Raw genomic sequence first — 19736 nt, forward strand, 5'->3', positions numbered from 1 at the left:
TGTGAATTGGCCCTTAAGCTGAACACTGTGTGCGTGTGTTTAGTATATATATCACACACACAAATATATATATATATATATATATATATATATATATATATATATATATATATATATATATATATTATTCAATTGCCACAGAGGTTTTAAATCCAGTTTGTGTGCATACCCTTCGCAAACCCAGATGTTACCTTACAAATGTGCTGAACAAAGAATGTGCAGAGAGCAAAGCTGTGGGAGTGACCCAGGAGGCCCCACCCACTACAGGCTGCCTGTGTTTCATCAGATTTGGTACCGGAAGTGACGTTACCAGCAAAAAATTCCTTACTGCGCATGCGCAATGCGTCCAGCATGGCCGTTATAATTTCCAATAGGTTTCCTATTCTGACAGAACACAAAGGCAGCAGACATCTTGTTACACCCAGATCTTGTTACACCCAGGCAAGTCTGTTTTAGCAGTAAAGTCCACTTATATAGGGGAATACAGTATAGTAAATCTGTGATAGTGTTTTAATGTTAAATTTGAAAACCAGCGGCAAGGCAGCAGTCAGAAAGTAAAGATCGGTAAAGGCACAAACACCTGAAATACAACTTATTCCTCACAAGTATATCATAAAGTCCATAATACTAGTGGGGGTTAAAAAGTCCAAACAAAGGGCTGCTACCATATGGGAACAGAAGCAGAGTTCCAGCAATGCTGAAAAAAACAAGGAGAGGCGCCTCTAGGTGTAGGATTAAAAACAATTTAATAGCACATAAAATTTGACAACTTACATGTGTGAAGTACCGTATATACTCGAGTATAAGCCGAGTTTTTCAGCACATTTTTTTTGTGCTGAAAAAGCCCCCTCGGCTTATACTGGAGTCACTGTGCCCATCTGCAGCCTCATGCGCCTGATCTCCCGGCGCTGTGACATGCAGTCTAGTCGGCAGCCGTGCAGCGTAACAAAGCCCCGCCTTCTCCTCGTCCGCGTCTGATAGGCAGGACACTGACTCACTGCTGGGAAACTAAATCAGTGTTCCGTCACGGATGAGGAGGAGGCGGGTCTTTGTTATACTGCACGGCCTCCGACTAGACTGCATATCACAGCGCCGGTGTTCTGGAGATCAGGTACAGGATGGTGGCAGATGGGCACAGGGGGGCATGGAGATGGACATTGTTGACCTTCTTTTCCACGTACAGTAGCTGCTGCATTTCCTACCCTAGGCTTATACTCGAGTCAATACGTTTTCCTAGTTTTTTGTGGTAAAATTAGGTGCCTCGGCTTATATTCGGGTCAGCTTATACTCGAGTATATAGAGGTATATGGAGGAACGAGCGCTGCGGACGGGTGAGACGTACGCTAGCATCCACACTCCCTGGGTCCGCCGTGGCCTTCTTTTGTGCTTTCTATTTACCATTGCATGCTTTGCCGTGAGATTTCCTATATGCTGTGAAGTGACTTGCCTACTATTTTTTATCTTGAATGTGAGTGTATTGGAGTTTTTTTAGTGGTTGATTAAATCTTTTAAACGGTAACAAACTATTGGAGCATTCTTTTATTTTATATGTCAAATCACCTACGTAAGGAAAGTGTCCGGTCTAGTGAGCAGTGGATGTGTGTAATCGCATGTTAACCCCCATGAGAGTGGGTTGAGGCTCTGTTGGGCCAAACACGAGAGTGGGAGGCCTTAATAGCTGGTGATTTTGAACTTTAGAAGGGATTGGCATCACGTCACGGAGGTGTGGTGGATGTTTTGAAACACAGCTGAACAGTTTGGAGACACCTTCACTTTGTGGATTTTTTTTATTTATCTTCACTATTCACTTGGACTTTTTTGTTTTTGTTTTTATGTGTACTTCTCACATTTTTATATATTTTTCTGGACTTTGCATCATTTATTTCACATCGAACTTTTATTGTTCTGCTGATATTAATTTAATAGTAATATTGGTATAATTTAACACTACTGTCACGGGGTGTTATATTTTGTATTGTTTTCACATCTGATTTTATTAGAATTCATCACTTGTGTGGATGTATTGAATTTAATAATTATTTTATTTTAACTTTTTTGGGTTAACAGGGAAAGGTCACCTGGCCCGTGTATTGTAAACGCATCCCAGTTATAAGGGTTTTTGAATTTAGTACACTTCCAACTCACTGTAGAACATTGGTGTGTGCAGAAGTGCCTGGTTTATCCCCACCACTTGGGGGTCAGCGCCACTATTCATCCCTACGGTACAATCTCTTGGGTGAATTCAGTATATATAGACCTTACAATTTAAGTGGCAGCTTCGATAGGGTCGTGTTTTTCATTTTAGCGCAGAGGTGGTAGTTCAGGTTTGGGCGACAATTTTTGACCTGTATACCTTCAGTTTACAAAATCTGACGGGTCGCTGAATCTGACGGAACACCTGCCTAAAACTACAGGAGGCGGCAGATTAAAAGACCAATCATCCTGCACAAGGAGAAAAACTAGCAATGACCAGCCTTTATTACAGGAAGCTCCTGAGCAGAGGTAATGCTTCATACAGAATGTAGGGTAAGTGTGCACATACTGTATACTTGTATCTAGAGGAAAAGCAGATCAACCTCCACATATGGAAAGGATTCTTCACAGTAAGAGCTATAAAAAGTGGAGTGGTCACCTCCACAGGAACTAGTTCCAGACAGCTCTATAGATTGCTTCAGGAAAAGGCTGATTGTATTTCTAGATTCAAAAATTTGAACAGCTACTGATTTTTTGGAAATATCATTAATCAAGGAAGTATCCATTGCCTTTGGGAACCCAAAAGGCGTTTTTATCCCATTGAAGCAAATTGGATCTTGTTTTATAAAAGAATATTTTGCATTTTTATGGATCAGCTGCAGGTTTAAGCTCCAGAGTATGAAAAGTGTTTTATTTTTTTTTTCTTTCAGGTGCATGTGTTTAAGTGACAGTGATTGATTCACTCCCCGTGAATTTTTGGTGAACGTCACATTGACTGCTGTATAGATATATCTCGAAGTATATGCCTGAGGAAAATAATGAAAATAATGCAGCACATCTACAATACATGCACACACATCCACATTTTATTCCTTTAAAAATAATGTAAGTGCAGGAAAATACCACTAATCCTGTCAGAAGCCCACCGAGCTCTTAACTTCCTGTAGTGAGCTGACAACACATAGTTTTGCTGCACTGAAATCCAAGCTGTGTTATTAGCCCTGCCCAGTTATCTGCTGGGTATCAAAAGCCTTCCCTCTGTTATAGAGAAGAGGATTTGTTCTGTAGTCAATCATAGGGAGAATTTGGGCAGGACTGATAACACTGCGTGGGATTTCAGTGCAGTAGGAGGTACTGAGGCTGATTTAATAAAGCTGTTGAGAACTGTCATATAATAAATTGTGATAATAATCACTTCAAATATCTAATCATTTGAAAAGCGCATTTCTGTCCTCTGCACAAGATAGAATAATTGAAGTGAATAATCACACAATTTATTGTTCAAAGATCCTCAACTCATCTAGTGTATAGGTGCAACTGTGTTGTCAGCTCAATACAGGAAGTTAGCAGCTTATTGGGTACTGGCAGTCTTTTAGGCAGGGTTCACATATGTGCGAATTGGATGCGAGTTTCTCCGCATCCAAATCGCATGACATGCGAGTATGCCCGGCTCTGAATTGAGCAATTTCACACATGTTGGGGTCGGCCGCGATCCACATTTCAAATGGGTCTTGTGCGTCTTTAGGTCCATTTCAGGTGGGAATTCAGGCAAAAATTCGGACCTGATTCTCACTTGAACATGTAAACAGGGACACACCGGACCCCATGCTGTGAACCACGGCGGCACATATGTGAATAGAAATATTAAGGTACTCAAGCGCTAAAGTGAATATATAAAACTATAAAATTGTGTTAAAAGTAGTGTAAAAATAAATAAATAAACTATTACATAAAACTGCACATATCCCGATACTGCAGCTGCAATCATTCAGTGACACCCCACTCGTAGATAATTAAATAGATAAAGTGATGCGCTCGTAATATCTAAGGCCTCTTTCACACGGATGATCCGTATGTCCGTTTTTCATCCATCCGTTTTCGGATGAAAAACGGACATACAGTCATCCCTATGGAGCGTCGGATGTCAGCGGTGACATGTCCGCTGACATCCGACCCGCTCCGATCCGAAAAGTGTAACGGAGGAAAAACCTACTTTTTCCTCCGTTTTCGGATCGGATCGGATGACGACGGACACTACGGACCGTCATCATCCGATCCCCCCATAGGGGAGAGCGGCGCTCTGACAGGTGCGTCGCTGCACAGTGTGCAGCGATGCACCTGTCATCTTCCTGCTCAGCGGGGATCGGCGGAGCTATCCCCGCTGAGCAAGCGGATGTTCACGGGGCGGATCATGACTGATCTGCCCCGTGTGAAAGAGGCCTAAAGGATATCCTACTAATACAATGTGCTGACAGGTCACATTCAACATGTGGATACTTTGTTACAAACTATAGAAAAACTTGACCAGTGAATAGCATAATATAAATAAATATAAATACAATGTGTTGAAACGTCTCCTGTGAAAGTCTAATTAGAGACCTCCCGGGGTACAAATCCAAAAATTAGTTCACCATTGATCTTGTGAAGTATTAAACAAACAAAAATGTGGGAAAAAAATGTGGGAAAAAATGGTGAAGAAATAGATAATGAAAAAAATATATATTAAGTATATATGTAGTTTATACAATTATAAAGGGATTCATATTGTTTGAATTTCCATACACCTTACTTGAGAAGGTGATTCCTTTGCAGGTTAGAAGAAAAATGATGATGTTACCCCCTATGTGTGTTAAACAAGGCTTACTGAGTCTGGATTAATCAGCAGAGGATAGGCTTACATCCGCCGGCTTGGATCATTAAATCTCCGCTTCTCCCGTTCATATGCTTTCCCCATATGAAATACAAAAGAGGGACAAGACCATTGCGCACATAACTTTATACTTTATAGAGTTAGCAAAGAGCCCAATATATCCACTCACATGATGTAAACACTATAGATCGCCTTTTTCTGATATATGGTCAGTAGAAATCACTCGGCTCCGTGTTCCTCGGTGCTGCTGCTATTTAGGATCACTGCAGACTGCACACTGACAAGAGCTGACAGGCTCCTTCTCCCTCACGCGTATCGTCACTAGACATGTGACTTTTTCAAAGGTGTCAGTGACTCTGCTCTGATTGTTATTTATGGGTTGTGTACAGGTTGCTAAAACATAACATATGTGAACCCGGCCTAAAAGGATAAAATATGGGAAATACGCATGTACTGCCGAGATGTACTGAATGTTAATTTTTTTTATTTATTGCCCAGACATACACTTTTAACCCTTGTACTGCCACTGGCATATGTCATACGTTGGTGGCAGCAGGGATTTTACCTCACCTTTTTATAATCTACTAAACTGTGTAATATATTGCGTTCGCGTGCACTAAAATTAATGTTTGTGTATTTTTCCATAAAAATTTGCACTGTGTAAACCATTGCACTAATTTCACGTGACAGGAAAATTGGAACTGCCAACATTTTATTCTCCAGGACCTCTGCTTTTAGAAAATAAATACTGTTTGGGGTTTTGACTAATCTTCTTCAGGCCTTAAATGATGTTTTGTTGATAACCTTCCACGGCTGCCAATACCACCTTTACGAGACCCAGGTCTATTTGTCTACTCCCTAGCTGACCCCCTCAATCTCCTCACCTATCACAAATTTACTGAGCAACATATTGGTATGGATGTCACACCATTTCCTCAAACTCAGTCTGTCTAAAACTGAACTTGTAATATTTCCTCCTCCCCGATACCCCCCTCAGGACTTTACCATTGAGATCAAAAATACAATTATTGGTCCCTCTGCACATGCCAGGATGTTAGGTGTAATATTAGACTCTGACCTCTCCTATGGGCCCCACATTCAATCACTGGCTAAATCTTGCCGCCTTAACCACCAAAACATTTCCATAATTCAACCTTTCCTAAGGCCAGTCATATACCGTTCGAATCTCAGCTAGTTCTGCAAGAGCCATGTGTGGGCAGGCTGAATGTACCAAATTGGTTCAACCAGCCTGCCGGATTTACTTACGCTTTAATGCTTGCAGCTTCTATAGCCGCTAGCAATAATGAATGTCTTCTCCCAATGGGGAAGGCTTCTTGCTCTCTAGCTCTTTTGTTACCTCCTCCCATGCTTACCTCCTCCCATGCTCACCTCCAGGTCTTCTCCAGAACCTCTCCCATCCTCTGGAACTCCCTACCCCTGTTTTTCCGGTAAGCTCCCACCCTGTCCGTCTTTTGGCGATCCTTGAAAACTCATTTATACAGGGAAACCTGCCTCGCCTTCATTTAAAAACTGTACTTGAGTCACCTCCATCAGATGGTCCCCCGCAGCTATTACCTTTTCTACCACCTTTTCTTACTTTAGATTGTAAGCTTCATGAGCAGGGCCCTCCTATTTCTTCTGTATTGACCTGTATTGTAATTGTAGTCTCTCCCTTTATATTGTAAAGAGCTGCGTAAAGTGTTGGCGCTATATAAATCCTGTATAATAATAAATCATTTTTTTGGCAATTAGATTTAACAAATTCTCCATCAGATCTTAACATACAAGCGAAAATGTATCCCAAAACTGTCACTGCCAGAAAACGTGGCTAGCAAGAATCTGACCAGCTTTAAACTAACTGTTCTGCCTTTGTTCTCTACAGCTGATGGAGTTGCCCTTGGGGCCGCGGTTGCATCTTCTCAGGTCTCTGTACAAGTCATTGTCTTCTTTGCTGTCATCCTACATAAGGTGAGATGGGCCTAAAAATACTTGCGTGTTTTCTTTTTCCTAACTCACAAAGGCAAATCAAGGCATTTTGGAAGCATAACCATTCATCTTGTTCCTTTCTCCTGCTGTCTGGAATCAACAAATATTTGTTTAACCACTTGCCTACCAACTCACGCAGATATACTGCGGCAGAATGGCACGGGCAGGCAGAGTAACATATGAGTCTCATAAGTGCAGTTCAAGCTGGTGAGGTGGCAAGTACAAGTACTGTCCCGCTGCCACCAAGAAGAAGACAAGCACAGGCCCGTCGAGCCCATAGTGCCCTTCCTGCTGCATTCGCCAATCCTAATTGGGAACTCACCACTTCTGCAGCACCCGTACTTCCCCCATTCACTGGCCAACCCGGCATTCAGGTGGAAACAGTTGATTTTACTTCACGATTTTTATTCGCTGTTTTTCACTGAAGATCTCTATAGATCTATTGTGGACCAAAGCAATGTGTATGCTGGTCAATACATCGCCGCTATTCCCCAGCCCTCCCTTGCCAGAGATTGGAAACCAATTAGTTTCCGAATTTAAGCTCCTTCTGGGCCTATCCCTCCTCATGGGCATAAATAAAAAGAGTGAGTTGCGGTCATATTGGTCCACTGACCCAATTCACCACATGCCCGTGTTCTCTGCCTCCATGACCAGGGCACAATACGAGCAGATGTTGCAGTTCATGTATTTCAATAACCATGAACTCTGTCGTCCTCGTGGAGACCCTGGATACGATTGGCTCTACAAAATTCGGCCCCTCATAAACCACTTCAACCAACGTTTTGCAGACTTGTTTACTCCCCATCAAGTTGTCTGCGTTGATGAGTCCCTGATTAAGTTTTCTGGCCATTTGTCTTTCAAACAGTATCTTCCCAGCAAGCGTGCCAGATACGGGGTCAAGATGTATAAGCTCTGTGACAGGGCCACAGGCTATACATGTAGTTTTATGGTTTACAAGGGAAAAGATAGCCAGGTAGAGCCACAGAACTGCCAGATTACATAGGGAGCGCTGGCAAGATTGTGTGGGACTTGGTGTCACCCTTATTCAGAAAGGGGTACCACTTGTACGTGGACAATTATTACACAAGCGTGCCACTTTTTAGACACTTGTTTGATCATCAGATTGGAGCATGTGGCACCGTGCGACCTAATCACCGGGGCTTTCCCCAGCGGCTTGTAGATTCCTGTCTTAGGCTGGGGGAGAGAGCCTGCTTCAAGTGTAATAATTTGTGAAGTGGAGGGATAATAAGAATGTTTTTGTTCTTACCTCCCTTTATGCAGACACGACGGTCCAAATTCCTACGGCGACTGGTGTTGTGGAGAAACCCCTCTGTGTCCACGAATATAACCTTAATATCGGAGGGGTGGACCTCAACGACCAGTTGTTGGCGCCGCACCTAGTTGCCCGTAAGACCAGACCTTGGTACAAGAAAGTGTCTGTATACTTATTTCAATTGGCTTTGCTGAACGCTCATGTGCTATACAGAGCTTCAGGACGGACTGGATCCTTCCTTAAATTCCAGGAAGAGATCATCAGAGCCCTTCTGTTTCCAGACGGTGCTCCACCTCACCCTCCCCAACCAAATGCAGTAAGTCGGCTGCATGAGAGGCATTTTCCATATGTCCTCCCGAGTACCCCTACCCAACGAGCCCCCCAAAGAAGATATCGTGTCTGCAGCAAGTGCGGATATAGGTGTGACACGCTATTATTGTCCCTCCTGTCCTGGTCTTTGCATTGGTGAATGTTTTGAACGCTACCATACACTAGTTGAGCATTAGCATAGGGTACAACACTGCACAGACTAGGCACATTTTCACAGGGTCTCCCAAGATGCCATCGCATTTTGAGAGGCCCGAACCTGGAACCGTTAGTTACAACAGTTACAGTTACAAAAAAAAAAGTGTAAAAAAAAAATATATATATATATATATATATATATATATATATATATATATATATATATATATATATATATATATATATATATATATATAAAATAAAAAAAACAAAAATAGTTGTTTTATTGTTCTCCCTCTCTCTTTTGTTCTGCTCTTTTTTTACTGTATTCTATTCTGCAATGTTTTATTGTTATGTTTTATCATGTTTGCTTTTCAGGTATGTAATTTTTTTTATACTTTACTGTGTTTTATTGTTAACCATTTTTTTGTTTCCAGGTACACCATTCAGCTGCAGCGTGGATTTATTTATCTTGACAGCAACAGCGTTTGCTCCCACGATACATAAAGCCGTGACTCCAGCGCTGTAGGAGGTGATTTCACCACAGTTAAAAAAAAAAGAGCATATATGCCGAAGCAGGGGGGGAGGAGCGGTTTGCTCCTAACTTTTGCGCACGGATGCCCCCCATGCTTTGGCATATATATATTTTAGGCACAGATTGCGTTAAAATGTTTTATTTTTTATTATGTTTTTTTTTGTATTTGCTTTGCTGGTATGGTATGTCTTACTGTTATACTGTAATGTTACTTTGTTTTATTGTTAACCATCATTTGCTTAGCAGGTACGCCATTCAGTTGCAGCACGGATTTATTTATCTTGACAGCAACAGCGTTTGCTCCCACGATACATAAAGCTGTGACTCCAGCGCTGTAGGAGGAGATTTCACCACCACAGTTAAAAACAAAATGGTGCATGTATGCCCATCATTAGAAGTAGGTGGATGAAGGGAGGTATTCTAATGGTGGGCATACCCACTGATCAATCTCTTTTTTTCGTTCAGCCCACAGACTGCATGAAAAAAAAGAATACAATATATGCCCAACAAGGACCAGCAACGTACTGGTATGTTGCTGGACTTTGGTTATACCAGAATGATGCCTGCTGGTTTAGGTATCATCTTGGTATCCTTCTTTTTTTGCCAGCGGTCGGCTTTCATGTAAAAGCAATCCTAGTAGCTAATTAGCCTTTAGACTGCTTGTACAAGCAGTGGGAGGGAATGTTGTTGTCCGCCCCCCCCCCCATCATCTTCCATGGTTTTCTCTGGCTCTCCTGTCCAAACAGGGAACCTGAGAATGCAGCCGGTGGTTCTGCCAGCTGACCATACAGCTGATCGGAGAACAAAACGGCTCCAATCATCTCTATGGCCTAAGAAACCGGAAGCTACAAGCATTTTCATGACTTCGATTTCGCCAGATGTAAACGGCGCCATTGGGAAATTGGGAAAGCGTTTTATCACACCGATCTTGGTGTGGTCAGATGCTTTGAGGGCAGAGGAGAGATCTAGGGTCTACTAGACCCCAATTTTTTCAAAAAAGAGTACCTGTCACTACCTATTACAATCATAGGGGATATTTACATTCCCTGAGATAACAATAAAAATGATAAAAAAAATGAAAGGCACAGTTTAAAAATAAGATAAAAAAGCAAAAAAAAAAAAAAAAAAAAAAAGCACCCCTATCCCCGCCTGCTTTCAGGTAAAGGAGAACGCAAGCGTCGGTCTGGCATTAAATGCAAGCAGCAATTGCACCATGCATGTGAGGTATCACCGCAGTTCACCCAGGTATCACCCACTGCACGTTTGTGCGCAATTTTAAAGCATGCCGTGTTTGGTATCCATGTACTCGGCCTAAGATCATCTTTTTTATTTCATCAAACATTTGGGCAATATAGTGTGTTTTTAGTGCATTAAAATTTGAAAAAGTGTGTTTTTTCCCCAAAAAATGTGTTTGCTGCTTGCTGAGAGGTATGGTGAATATTTTGCAGACCTCGCTTTTTGTCACAAAGTTTTGAAAATTTAAAAAAAAAAAAATACATTTTTCTTTTCTATCTTCATTTCCAAAAACAAATGAGAGCTGCAAAATAGCTTGGGGTGTCTACTTTCCAAAATGGGGTCATTTGGGGGGTTTATGCCATCTTGGCATTTTATGGCCTTCAAAACTGTGATAGGTAGTGAGGAGTGAAATCAAAAATGTACACCCTTAGAAATCCTGAAGGCGGTGCTTAGTTTTCGGGGCACTGTACACAGCTAGGCTCCAAAAAGTCCCACACATGTGGTATCCCCATACTCTGGAGAAGCAGCAGAATGTATTTTGGGGTGTAATTCCACATATTCCCATGGCATGTGTGAGCAATATATCATTTAGTGACAACTTTGTGCAAAAAAAATAAAAAGTTTGTCATTTTCCCGCAACTTGTGGCAAAATCTAAAATATTCCATGGACTCAACATGCCTCTCAGCAAATAGCTTGGGGTGTCTACTTTCCAAAATGGGGTTATTTGGGAGGGAGGGAGGGGTTTGCCATCTTGGCATTTTATGGCCTTCAAAACTGTGATAGGTAGTGAGGAGTAAAATCAAACATTTACACCCTTAGAAATCCTGAAGGCAGTGATTGGTTTTCGGGGCCCGTACGCGAATAGGCTCCCAAAAAGTCCCACGCATGTGGTATCCCCGTGCTCAGGAGAAGCTGCAGAATGTATTCTGGGGTGTAAAAAAGGACGCAAATTTCGTTTGGGTACAACATTGCATGACCACGCAATTACCAGTTAAAGAGACGCAGTGCCAAATTGTAAAAAGTGCTCTGGTCAGGAAGGGGATAAAACCTTCCGGGACTGAAGTGGTTAAACCACATTTAATCTCCTGATCTTTGACAAAACTGTTGGCAGATGTTCTCCAAGATCAACAAAGCTTCCCTGGTATCCATCTAGAAGATCTTTGAGCCCCAAGCCCACAGTCTCCTGCAAAAGAACAAGTACATTTAAGGGGATTTCAGGGATACTTTACTACTTCAACACAAGAAGCGATGGATGCCTGCCTCTCAGGATTTACTTCTAATTCAACTGTTCGGTTTTTGAGCAATGACTTTTTCTGGGAAGTTGCTGGACTATATTAATGTTGATTTTAGGATTGCTCATGTGAATGGAGTGGCCAGTCATGAGAAGGAATGTAATATTTGCTTTTTGTCTTTCCAGTTTGCACTTATTCTTAGAAAGATTCTTTGCAAAATCCTCTTGTACAATTCCCTTGGTTTCAGTCTTCTCATGAAACAAAGTGCAAGTTGACCTTCAAATGATTTGTTTGATGCAGCTGACAGGTTTCTTTGTTCTCTGAATATTAATACAGACCATTAATCTATGTCGCACTTTGCATATTGTATGTTCACAAAAGTCTCTGCCCTTAAGGAGTTTAGGTCCCTATCTCAGTTAATCTACCAGAATGTCTTTGGAGGGTGGAAGGAAACCTATGCAAACACAGAGAAGACATGCAAACTCCATGCAAACAGTGTCCTGGCTGGGTTTAAAACCCAGGTTCCCAATGCTGCAAGGCAGAAGTACTACACTAAGACACTGTGCTGTCATAGCCACTATTTGCTGTTAGACTGCCACGCGGAGGCTGAAAATCTATCCCAGGGAACAGGTACTTAGAAATGTAACCGCTTACCAACCATATACTGTGTATTTATACAGCGGCAAGGCGGCTCTCCTGTGCAAAATCACGTACTTTCCGGGTCTGGGACGCATGCCTGCGACCCACTCCCACTGTGATTTGACACAGCAGAGGCCAATCTGCGGGGCCAGAGTCGCCAGTCGTTGTTCGGGGGAGAACAACGGTGGTCTGCCTATGTAAACAAGACAGATCGCCGTTCTGTCAATAGGGAAGGTAGTCATCATGTGTTTCTGCTAAGCAGGAACACAGATCTGCCTTCCCACAGTACAAGCACCCCCCCCCCCCAACAGTTGGCAAGCGCTCCTCCCTAGGTACACATTTAACCCTTTTGTGGGAAAAAAGGACATACATTTTGTTTGGATACAGTGTTGCGCAATTGTCAGTTAAAGTAACGCAGTGCAGTATCACAAAAAATGGCCTGGTCATGAAGGTGGGTAAACCTTCCGGAGCTAAAGTGGTTAATTTACAAAATATTGTAAATCTGAAAAACGCATCTGTTTAACTTTAAATGATGAACAAAGTTCTGTAGTCCAGCAGGCAGTAGACTGGGAATGCTGGTTTGAATTTCTGTGCAGCACAGGCAACATGTTGTCTGCCCGCACAGGAAGTTAGGAGCTCCATGGATTTCTGGCAGATCAGCAGGTATTTGTAGTGTCTTAAAGGGATAAAACCTGGGGCAATACGCAACAAAAATGGTAAAAGGCTTGAAAAATAAAACACATCAGGAGAGACTTCAGAAACCTAATATGTACAGTCTGGAGGAAAGAAGGAAAGGGGAGACATGATTGAGACCTTTTAAATACATCAAGAGGGTGAAAAAGGTTCAGGTTTAAGATTTAGAACATGGGGACATGATCTCGAACTAGCAGCAGCAGGAAGTTTTAAAACTGATCTTAGAAGGTCATATTCTGCCAAAAGAGTAGTTGATGCTTGGAACAGACTTTCAGCAGAGGTAAGGAGTTGGTCAACAGTAAGTGAATTAAAACATGCTTGGGACAAACCTGGATTTATACTCAGACAAAAAGGCTAACCCCCCCCCAAATAACACAAAAATAAACATTCTTGATGGGCCATGTGGTCTCTTAGTTGTCACTATGTACAGGTATGTTTCTATTTATTGCAGAGATGTACTTTGCCTAGTTATAGTAACATGTATAACAATTATTTGTATTGAGACATTTTTTTGTACTTCATAGGCCCCAGCAGCGTTTGGTCTGGTCTCGTTTCTCATGCATGCAGGATTAGAGAAGAAACAAATTCAGAAGCACCTGCTGGCATTTTCAGTAGCTGCACCTCTTCTTGCCATTACAACGTACGTTATTCTGACAATGGTAAGCTGATCTCTCACACACGTACAATTTTATATAATATACTGTAGATGCTATCAGCTCATTTTTAATTTAAAAATACATTTTTTAAAGTAATTGTAAACCCAATTTTTTTTAATAGCAAACATGTTATACGTACCTGCCCTGTGCAGTGGTTTTGCACAGAACAGCCCCTATCCTTCTCTTCTCAAGTCATCTGCCGGTGTCTTGCCAAGAAAGTTCCCCCGGCGGATAAGGACCCCCCTGTACTGCGCATGCGCAGTCCGAACGACTACAAAGCCGCCGAAAATAGCCGAAGATGAACAGCTGATCGTCAGCTCTACACGGCACCTGCGCACTACATTCTGCCCTAAGTCCACCTTAAAGCCCCACCCTCCAGGTGGAGGTAGAATATTAATATGCCAAGCGCAGCGAGGCCGTGCCTGAAGCAAACAGTTTTTCTTACAATAGTCTTGGCACGCAGGCGCCGTGTACAGCTGACTCAGGTGTTCAGCTTCGGCTCTTTTCGGCGGCTCCCTTGTTGTTCCTACTGCGCAGTACAGGGGGGTCATTATCCGCCGAGGGGAACTTTCTCGGCAGAACACCGGCTCTCTTGGCTCCTCCCCCCTGCTGAGTGTCCCCATAGCAACACATTTGTGGAGCTTTGTTGTTAGTTAGGTTGAAAAAAGACACAAGTCCATCTAGTTCAACTGATAAAAAAAAAATCATGCAATCCCATATATGCTATCCTATACCCACAGTTGATCCAGAGGAAGGCGAAAAACCCCACCAAAGCATGATCCAATTTGCTTCACTAGGGCAAACAATTGCTTCCTGATCCCTGGATCAACTTTACCTATAAATGTCAGTACCCAGTTATATTATGTACATTTAGGAAAGAATCAAGGCTTTTTTTTTTAAGCAATCTACTAAGCTGGCCAGAACCACCTCTGCAGGTTGTCTATTCAATGTTTTCACAGCTCTTACTGTGAAGAAACCTTTCTGTATTTGAAATCTCCTTTTCTCCAGAAGTAAAGAGTGCCTCCTTGTCCTCTATGATGACCTTGCCTTACCTTACGTTACCTTTGTGTTGATAGACACAAACAGCACGACTCAGCCCCACTCCCTGCTCTCTCCTTAAAGGCTGTGATTAACAGCAGCAGGAGCCAGTGGCTCCCCTTGCTGCCTCCATGTCCAGTGAGAAGAGAGCGACACCACTCTCGGGCCCAGCACTAGTTTGAGAACGGGCTCAGGTATTTATAAGGGGGCATTGGTGGGGGGAGGGGGGGATCCTGTGCACAGAAGTTTTGTTTTGTTGGAGAGAATGCATTAAGGGTTTAAAACCTTTTACCTTTACATTCCCTTTAACTAAGACATTCTTTTGAATTTTACTATGCTAGAAGTGAAGGGACAAGTGTTTGGTGGAACAGATTTTGTTCTTGGATTTAAATGATTTTTTCGGTTGGTATGGATAAATGATTAAGTTAGCAACTTTAGAAAGATGAAAACCAAAAGCTTTTATTTCTTTATCGTACATGATGGGACACAGAGCCTTAAGTAATTAATGGGTTATGGGCCACCTTCAGGTGTTGACACTTGTATACCCAATACAGGAAGTTGACTCCCCTATATAACCGCTCCTCCTTCCGGAGTACTTCAGTTTTTTCACCAGTGTCTTAAGGTGTTGGTTACGAGTGAAGATGTGCTCCGAGGAGCTCCAGGAGGGATCCATGCTGGATTTAAAAAGCCTCCACAACCAGATCCATCCACGCCACTGCGGCCATAGGATGGTACCCGGGCCTCTCATAGAAGAACGAGGTTTTGCCTGTAACACTTCTCTTTGAGGGCTGGACCCTAGGAACCAGGACTCTATTATTTTTTTTTTCTTGCTACATTGCCTAAAGTTGTCCTGAGGGGTGCTATACAGGTCCAAAGGAGTGGAACCCCTATTAAAAGGGACCCGGTCTTTGAAGGTTTAACTATGCTGCCCTCCGTGATGGGTGAAGTCTGGATCTGTCTGTTTTCAGCAATATCCTGTAGCAAGGAAAAGGTAAGAGAAAAGCTTAGGAACTGCAAAGTGCACCTATGAATTTTCTTTCAATATGTAATATTGTAATGCCTTAAAGCTCCTCTAGAGGGAGTAAGAATGCGTATACCCTGTCAATCTGTGCTAACTTACAGCGTGTGTCCTAGCAGCTGGAGGGGGTTCTCCTCTCCCCCCAATTGGGGGTACTGTTGCACATTACATTTGTAAACAGTTTTGTGATGCTAGTGTGACAAGCACTAAAGGCTGACAAGCTGACAAACTGGTAAAGCACACGGCACAGACAATCAGGTTTACACCTGAGGGCTTAAAAGCTGATGCTCTGAGAACTAAAGGTGTCTACCAGAGCAGCTGAAGCAAGGCTACCACAGGACATAGGAGCGTTGGAGCACGTGAGGAGTTTACACAGGCATTTTCAGTACAGGAAAAGACATTATTGTTTAGCATCAGATTAATCCATGCTGCCATTGTTTTTCCTACTATTGCTCAGCAAATAAAACAGTTCTTAGAGTGCCTCTGCTTTTGTGCTTAGCACTATGGCTTCCAAGGTTACTACTAAGGCACCAAAAGTTCCACCCCCAGGTGCTGGGAACTCCAGTCATGCCTCCACACTGTCGTGCTCTCCGGAGATACCAGATATGGCAAGTCAGGGTGAGTCTTTGGAACCGATTGGTGGTGCAACTGCTTCTCACACTTCAGCCCCTGTATATGTGACTGAAGATGCATTCTCCTCTGCCCTGCTGGGCTTAGAAGGAAGATTAGCGGCTTTAATCGCATCCTCCATCCAAGGCGATAGGAAGCGTGCTAGATCCCTCTCCCACACTCCAAACCCTTTACCAAGGGAACAGTGGGGACAGGATGAGGTATTACCTTCAGACTAGCGAGAGGAAAAAGAAGCCGATTATTCCTTTGCGGAGGAAACAACAGTTGATGAATCAGTTTCACAATCTGAGGTACAAATCCTTACAGAAATGGTTCACTCCACTTTCATGCTACCCCTAACAGAGTTAGCTGAAAGTCCGGTTTCCTCCTTGGGTTCTTTGAAACCTTTACAACCTTTGCATGTGTTTCTGGTCCATGCATTACTAGAAAAGTTTATTTATGCTGAATGGGATCATCTGGATAAGCATTTTCTCCCTCCAAAGAGATTCTTAGTTCTCTATCCCATGGAGGAAAAATTCACCAAAAGATGGAAAGTTACAGCAATTGATGCTGCGATTTCCAGTGTGAATAAAAGCCTAACTTGTCGACAATGCACAAATGCTTAAGGATCCAACAGATAAGAAGTTGGAATTCCTGTTAAAATCCCCTTTTTCCTTCGCAGGGACCATTACTCAGCCTGCAGTCACAGCAATAGGCATCTGTCAGTTCTTAAAGGACCAATTCACAAAGGCACTTAAAGAGCTCCCTGCACAACAGGCCTGTGAGTTGGCCGAACTACCAAAAGCATTATGTTTTGCCATAAATGCTATGAAGGATTCTATTCACCAGGCATCCCGACTTGCGCTTGTGCTAGTACACATGCGTAGGACCCTTTGGTTAAAAGATTGGTCAGCCAAAGCACCTTGCAAAAAGCTTCTGACTAGTTTCCCTTTTCATGGGGAGTGACTATTTGGCAATGATTTGGATAAATACATCCAGATGATTTCAAGTGGAAAGAGTACTCTTTTGCCAGTCGAAAGAAAGTATAAACGTCCTTCATTTAAACTGACTTTTTCTCCTGCGCCAGGGGCATCCGCCTCTAGGCAGTGGCGATGGCCTCCGCCGTCAGACTCTAGAGGAAAACCTCAGGGTCAGACCCAGGCACAAAAGAAGCCTTGGGGCCGCAAATCTGCAAAACAGAATGCTAAAGCCTCATCATGAAGAGGCGTCCCCCCTCACCAGAGTGGGGGAAAGACTTCTGAAATACTCAGAAGTCTGGCAAAGGGAAATTCAGGACAGATGGGTTCTCTCCACGGTCTTTTGGATACAAACTAGAATTTCGGGAGTTTCCATGTCTCGTTTTCTGAGATTAAACGTTCCCAAAGACCCATGGAAATGGCAATCCCTATTTCACCCCGACGTTTTTCGGGCTGTTTGCTAAAGATGGGGGACTCCAGACGTAGATCTTCTAGTGTCCAGTTTCAGCATGAAGTTAGTCAACTTTGTGTCCAGGACAAGGGATCCATTCGCATGCGGAACAGATGCGCTGGTAACCACATGGGATCAGTTCTCACTGATCTATGCATTCCCCCCCTATTCCGTTGCTGCCATGACTTCTTTGCAGGATCAAGCTAGAAAGAAAGCCGGTAATTCTGGTAGCATCAGCATGGCCCAGAAGGTCATGGTACGCAGAAATTGTAAAGATGCCAGTGGAAGGCCCATGGCCCCTCCCACTTAGGCCAGACCTGCTCTCACAGGGGCCGATATTCCATCCTACTTTACGAACACTAAATTTAACGGCCTGGCTATTGAAACCCACATTCTAAAGAAACATGGGCTTTCCAGGTAAGTTATCTCAACTTTAATGCAAGGAAACCAGCTTTCAGAACTATATATTATAGAGTTTGGAAGACTTATGTTTCCTGGTGTGAATCCAAGGGTTGGCACCCTCGGAGATATATCATAGGCAGAATTCTTGCTTTTCTACAATTAGGCATAGAGATGAAGTTGGCCCTGAGTACTATTAAGGTCCAAGTCTCACGCCTTATCGATTTTATTTCAAAGACCTCTTGCTACGCATTCTTTAGTCTGGGATTTTATGCAAGGGGTGATGCGAATTAATCCGCCAGTTAAATCACCCTTGAGCCCTTGGGACTTGAATTTAGTTTTGTCAGTGTTTCAAAAACAGCCATTTGAACCTATACAGCATATTCCCTTAGTCCTTTTGACAAGGAAGCTATTGTCCTGCCATCGTTTTTTCAAAAAACATGTTCCAGGGAGGAAAAGTCACTACATTGTCTTGATGTGGTGAGAGCAGTGAAAATCTACAGTGGGGCAAAAAAGTATTTAGTCAGCCACCAATTGTGCAAGTTCTGCCACTTAAAAAGATGAGAGAGGCCTGTAATTGTTATCATAGGTATACCTCAACTATTAGAGACAAAATGTGGAAACAAATCCAGACAATCACATTGTCTGATTTTTGAAAGAATTTATTTGCAAATTATGGTGGAAAATAAGTATTTGGTCAATATCAAAAGTTCATGTCAATACTTTGTTTTATATCCTTTGTTGGCAATGACAGAGGTCAAATGTTTTCTGTAAGTCTTCACAAGTTTGTCACACACTGTTGGTGGTATGTTGGCCCATTCCTCCATGCAGATCTCCTCTAGAGCAGTGATGTTTTGGGGCTGTCGCTGGGCAACACGGACTTTCAACTCTCTCCAAAGGTTTTCTATGGGGTTGAGATCTGGAGACTGGCTAGGCCACTCCAGGACCTTGAAATGCTTCTTACGAAGCCGCTCCTTCGTTGCCCGGGTGGTGTGTTTGGGATCATTATCATGCTAAAAGACCCAGCCACGTTTCATCTTCAATGCCCTTGCTGATGGGAGGAGGTTTGCACTCAAAATCTCACGCTACATGCCCCATTCATTCTTTCATGTACACGGATCAATCGTCCTGTTCCCTTTGCAGAGAAACAGCCCCAAAGCATGATGTTGCCACCCCCATGCTTCACAGTAGGTATGGTGTTCTTTGGTTGCAACTCAGCATTCTCTCTCCTCCAAACACAACGAGTTGTGTTTCTACCAAAGAGTTCTACTTTGGTTTCATCTGACCATATGACATTCTCCCAATCCTCTTCTGGATCATCCAAATGCTCTCTAGCAAACCTCAGATGGGCCTGGACATGTACTGGCTTAAGCAGGGGGACACGTCTGGCACTGCAGGATCTGAGTCCCTGACGGCGTAGTGTGTTACTGATGGTAGCCTTTGTTACGTTGGTCCCAGCTCTCTGCAGGTCATTCACTAGGTCCCCCCGTGTGGTTCAGGGATTTTTGCTCACCGTTCTTGTGATCATTTTGACCCCACGGGGTGAGATCTTGCGTGGAGCCCCAGATCGAGGGAGATTATCAGTGGTCTTGTATGTCTTCCATTTTTTAATTATTGCTCCCACAGTTGATTTCTTCACACCAAGCTGCTTGCCTATTGCAGATTCAGTCTTCCCAGCCTGGTGC

General features: G+C 43.0%; 1 protein-coding gene across 1 annotated transcript in view; it reads left to right on the top strand.

The window, feature by feature from the left end:
• Positions 1 to 19736, top strand: part of LOC141140833 (zinc transporter ZIP9-like) — a 94343-nt gene that overhangs the window by 62403 nt on the left and 12204 nt on the right. The window contains exons 5-6 of the mRNA XM_073628339.1: positions 6726 to 6811; positions 13428 to 13562. Of these exons, the coding sequence (XP_073484440.1) occupies positions 6726 to 6811; positions 13428 to 13562 (221 nt within the window). The remainder of the gene's footprint in view (positions 1 to 6725; positions 6812 to 13427; positions 13563 to 19736) is intronic.

Source organism: Aquarana catesbeiana, linkage group LG04, assembly GCF_042186555.1.
Source record: "Aquarana catesbeiana isolate 2022-GZ linkage group LG04, ASM4218655v1, whole genome shotgun sequence".
In the NCBI taxonomy this organism is placed as follows: Eukaryota; Metazoa; Chordata; class Amphibia; order Anura; family Ranidae; genus Aquarana; species Aquarana catesbeiana.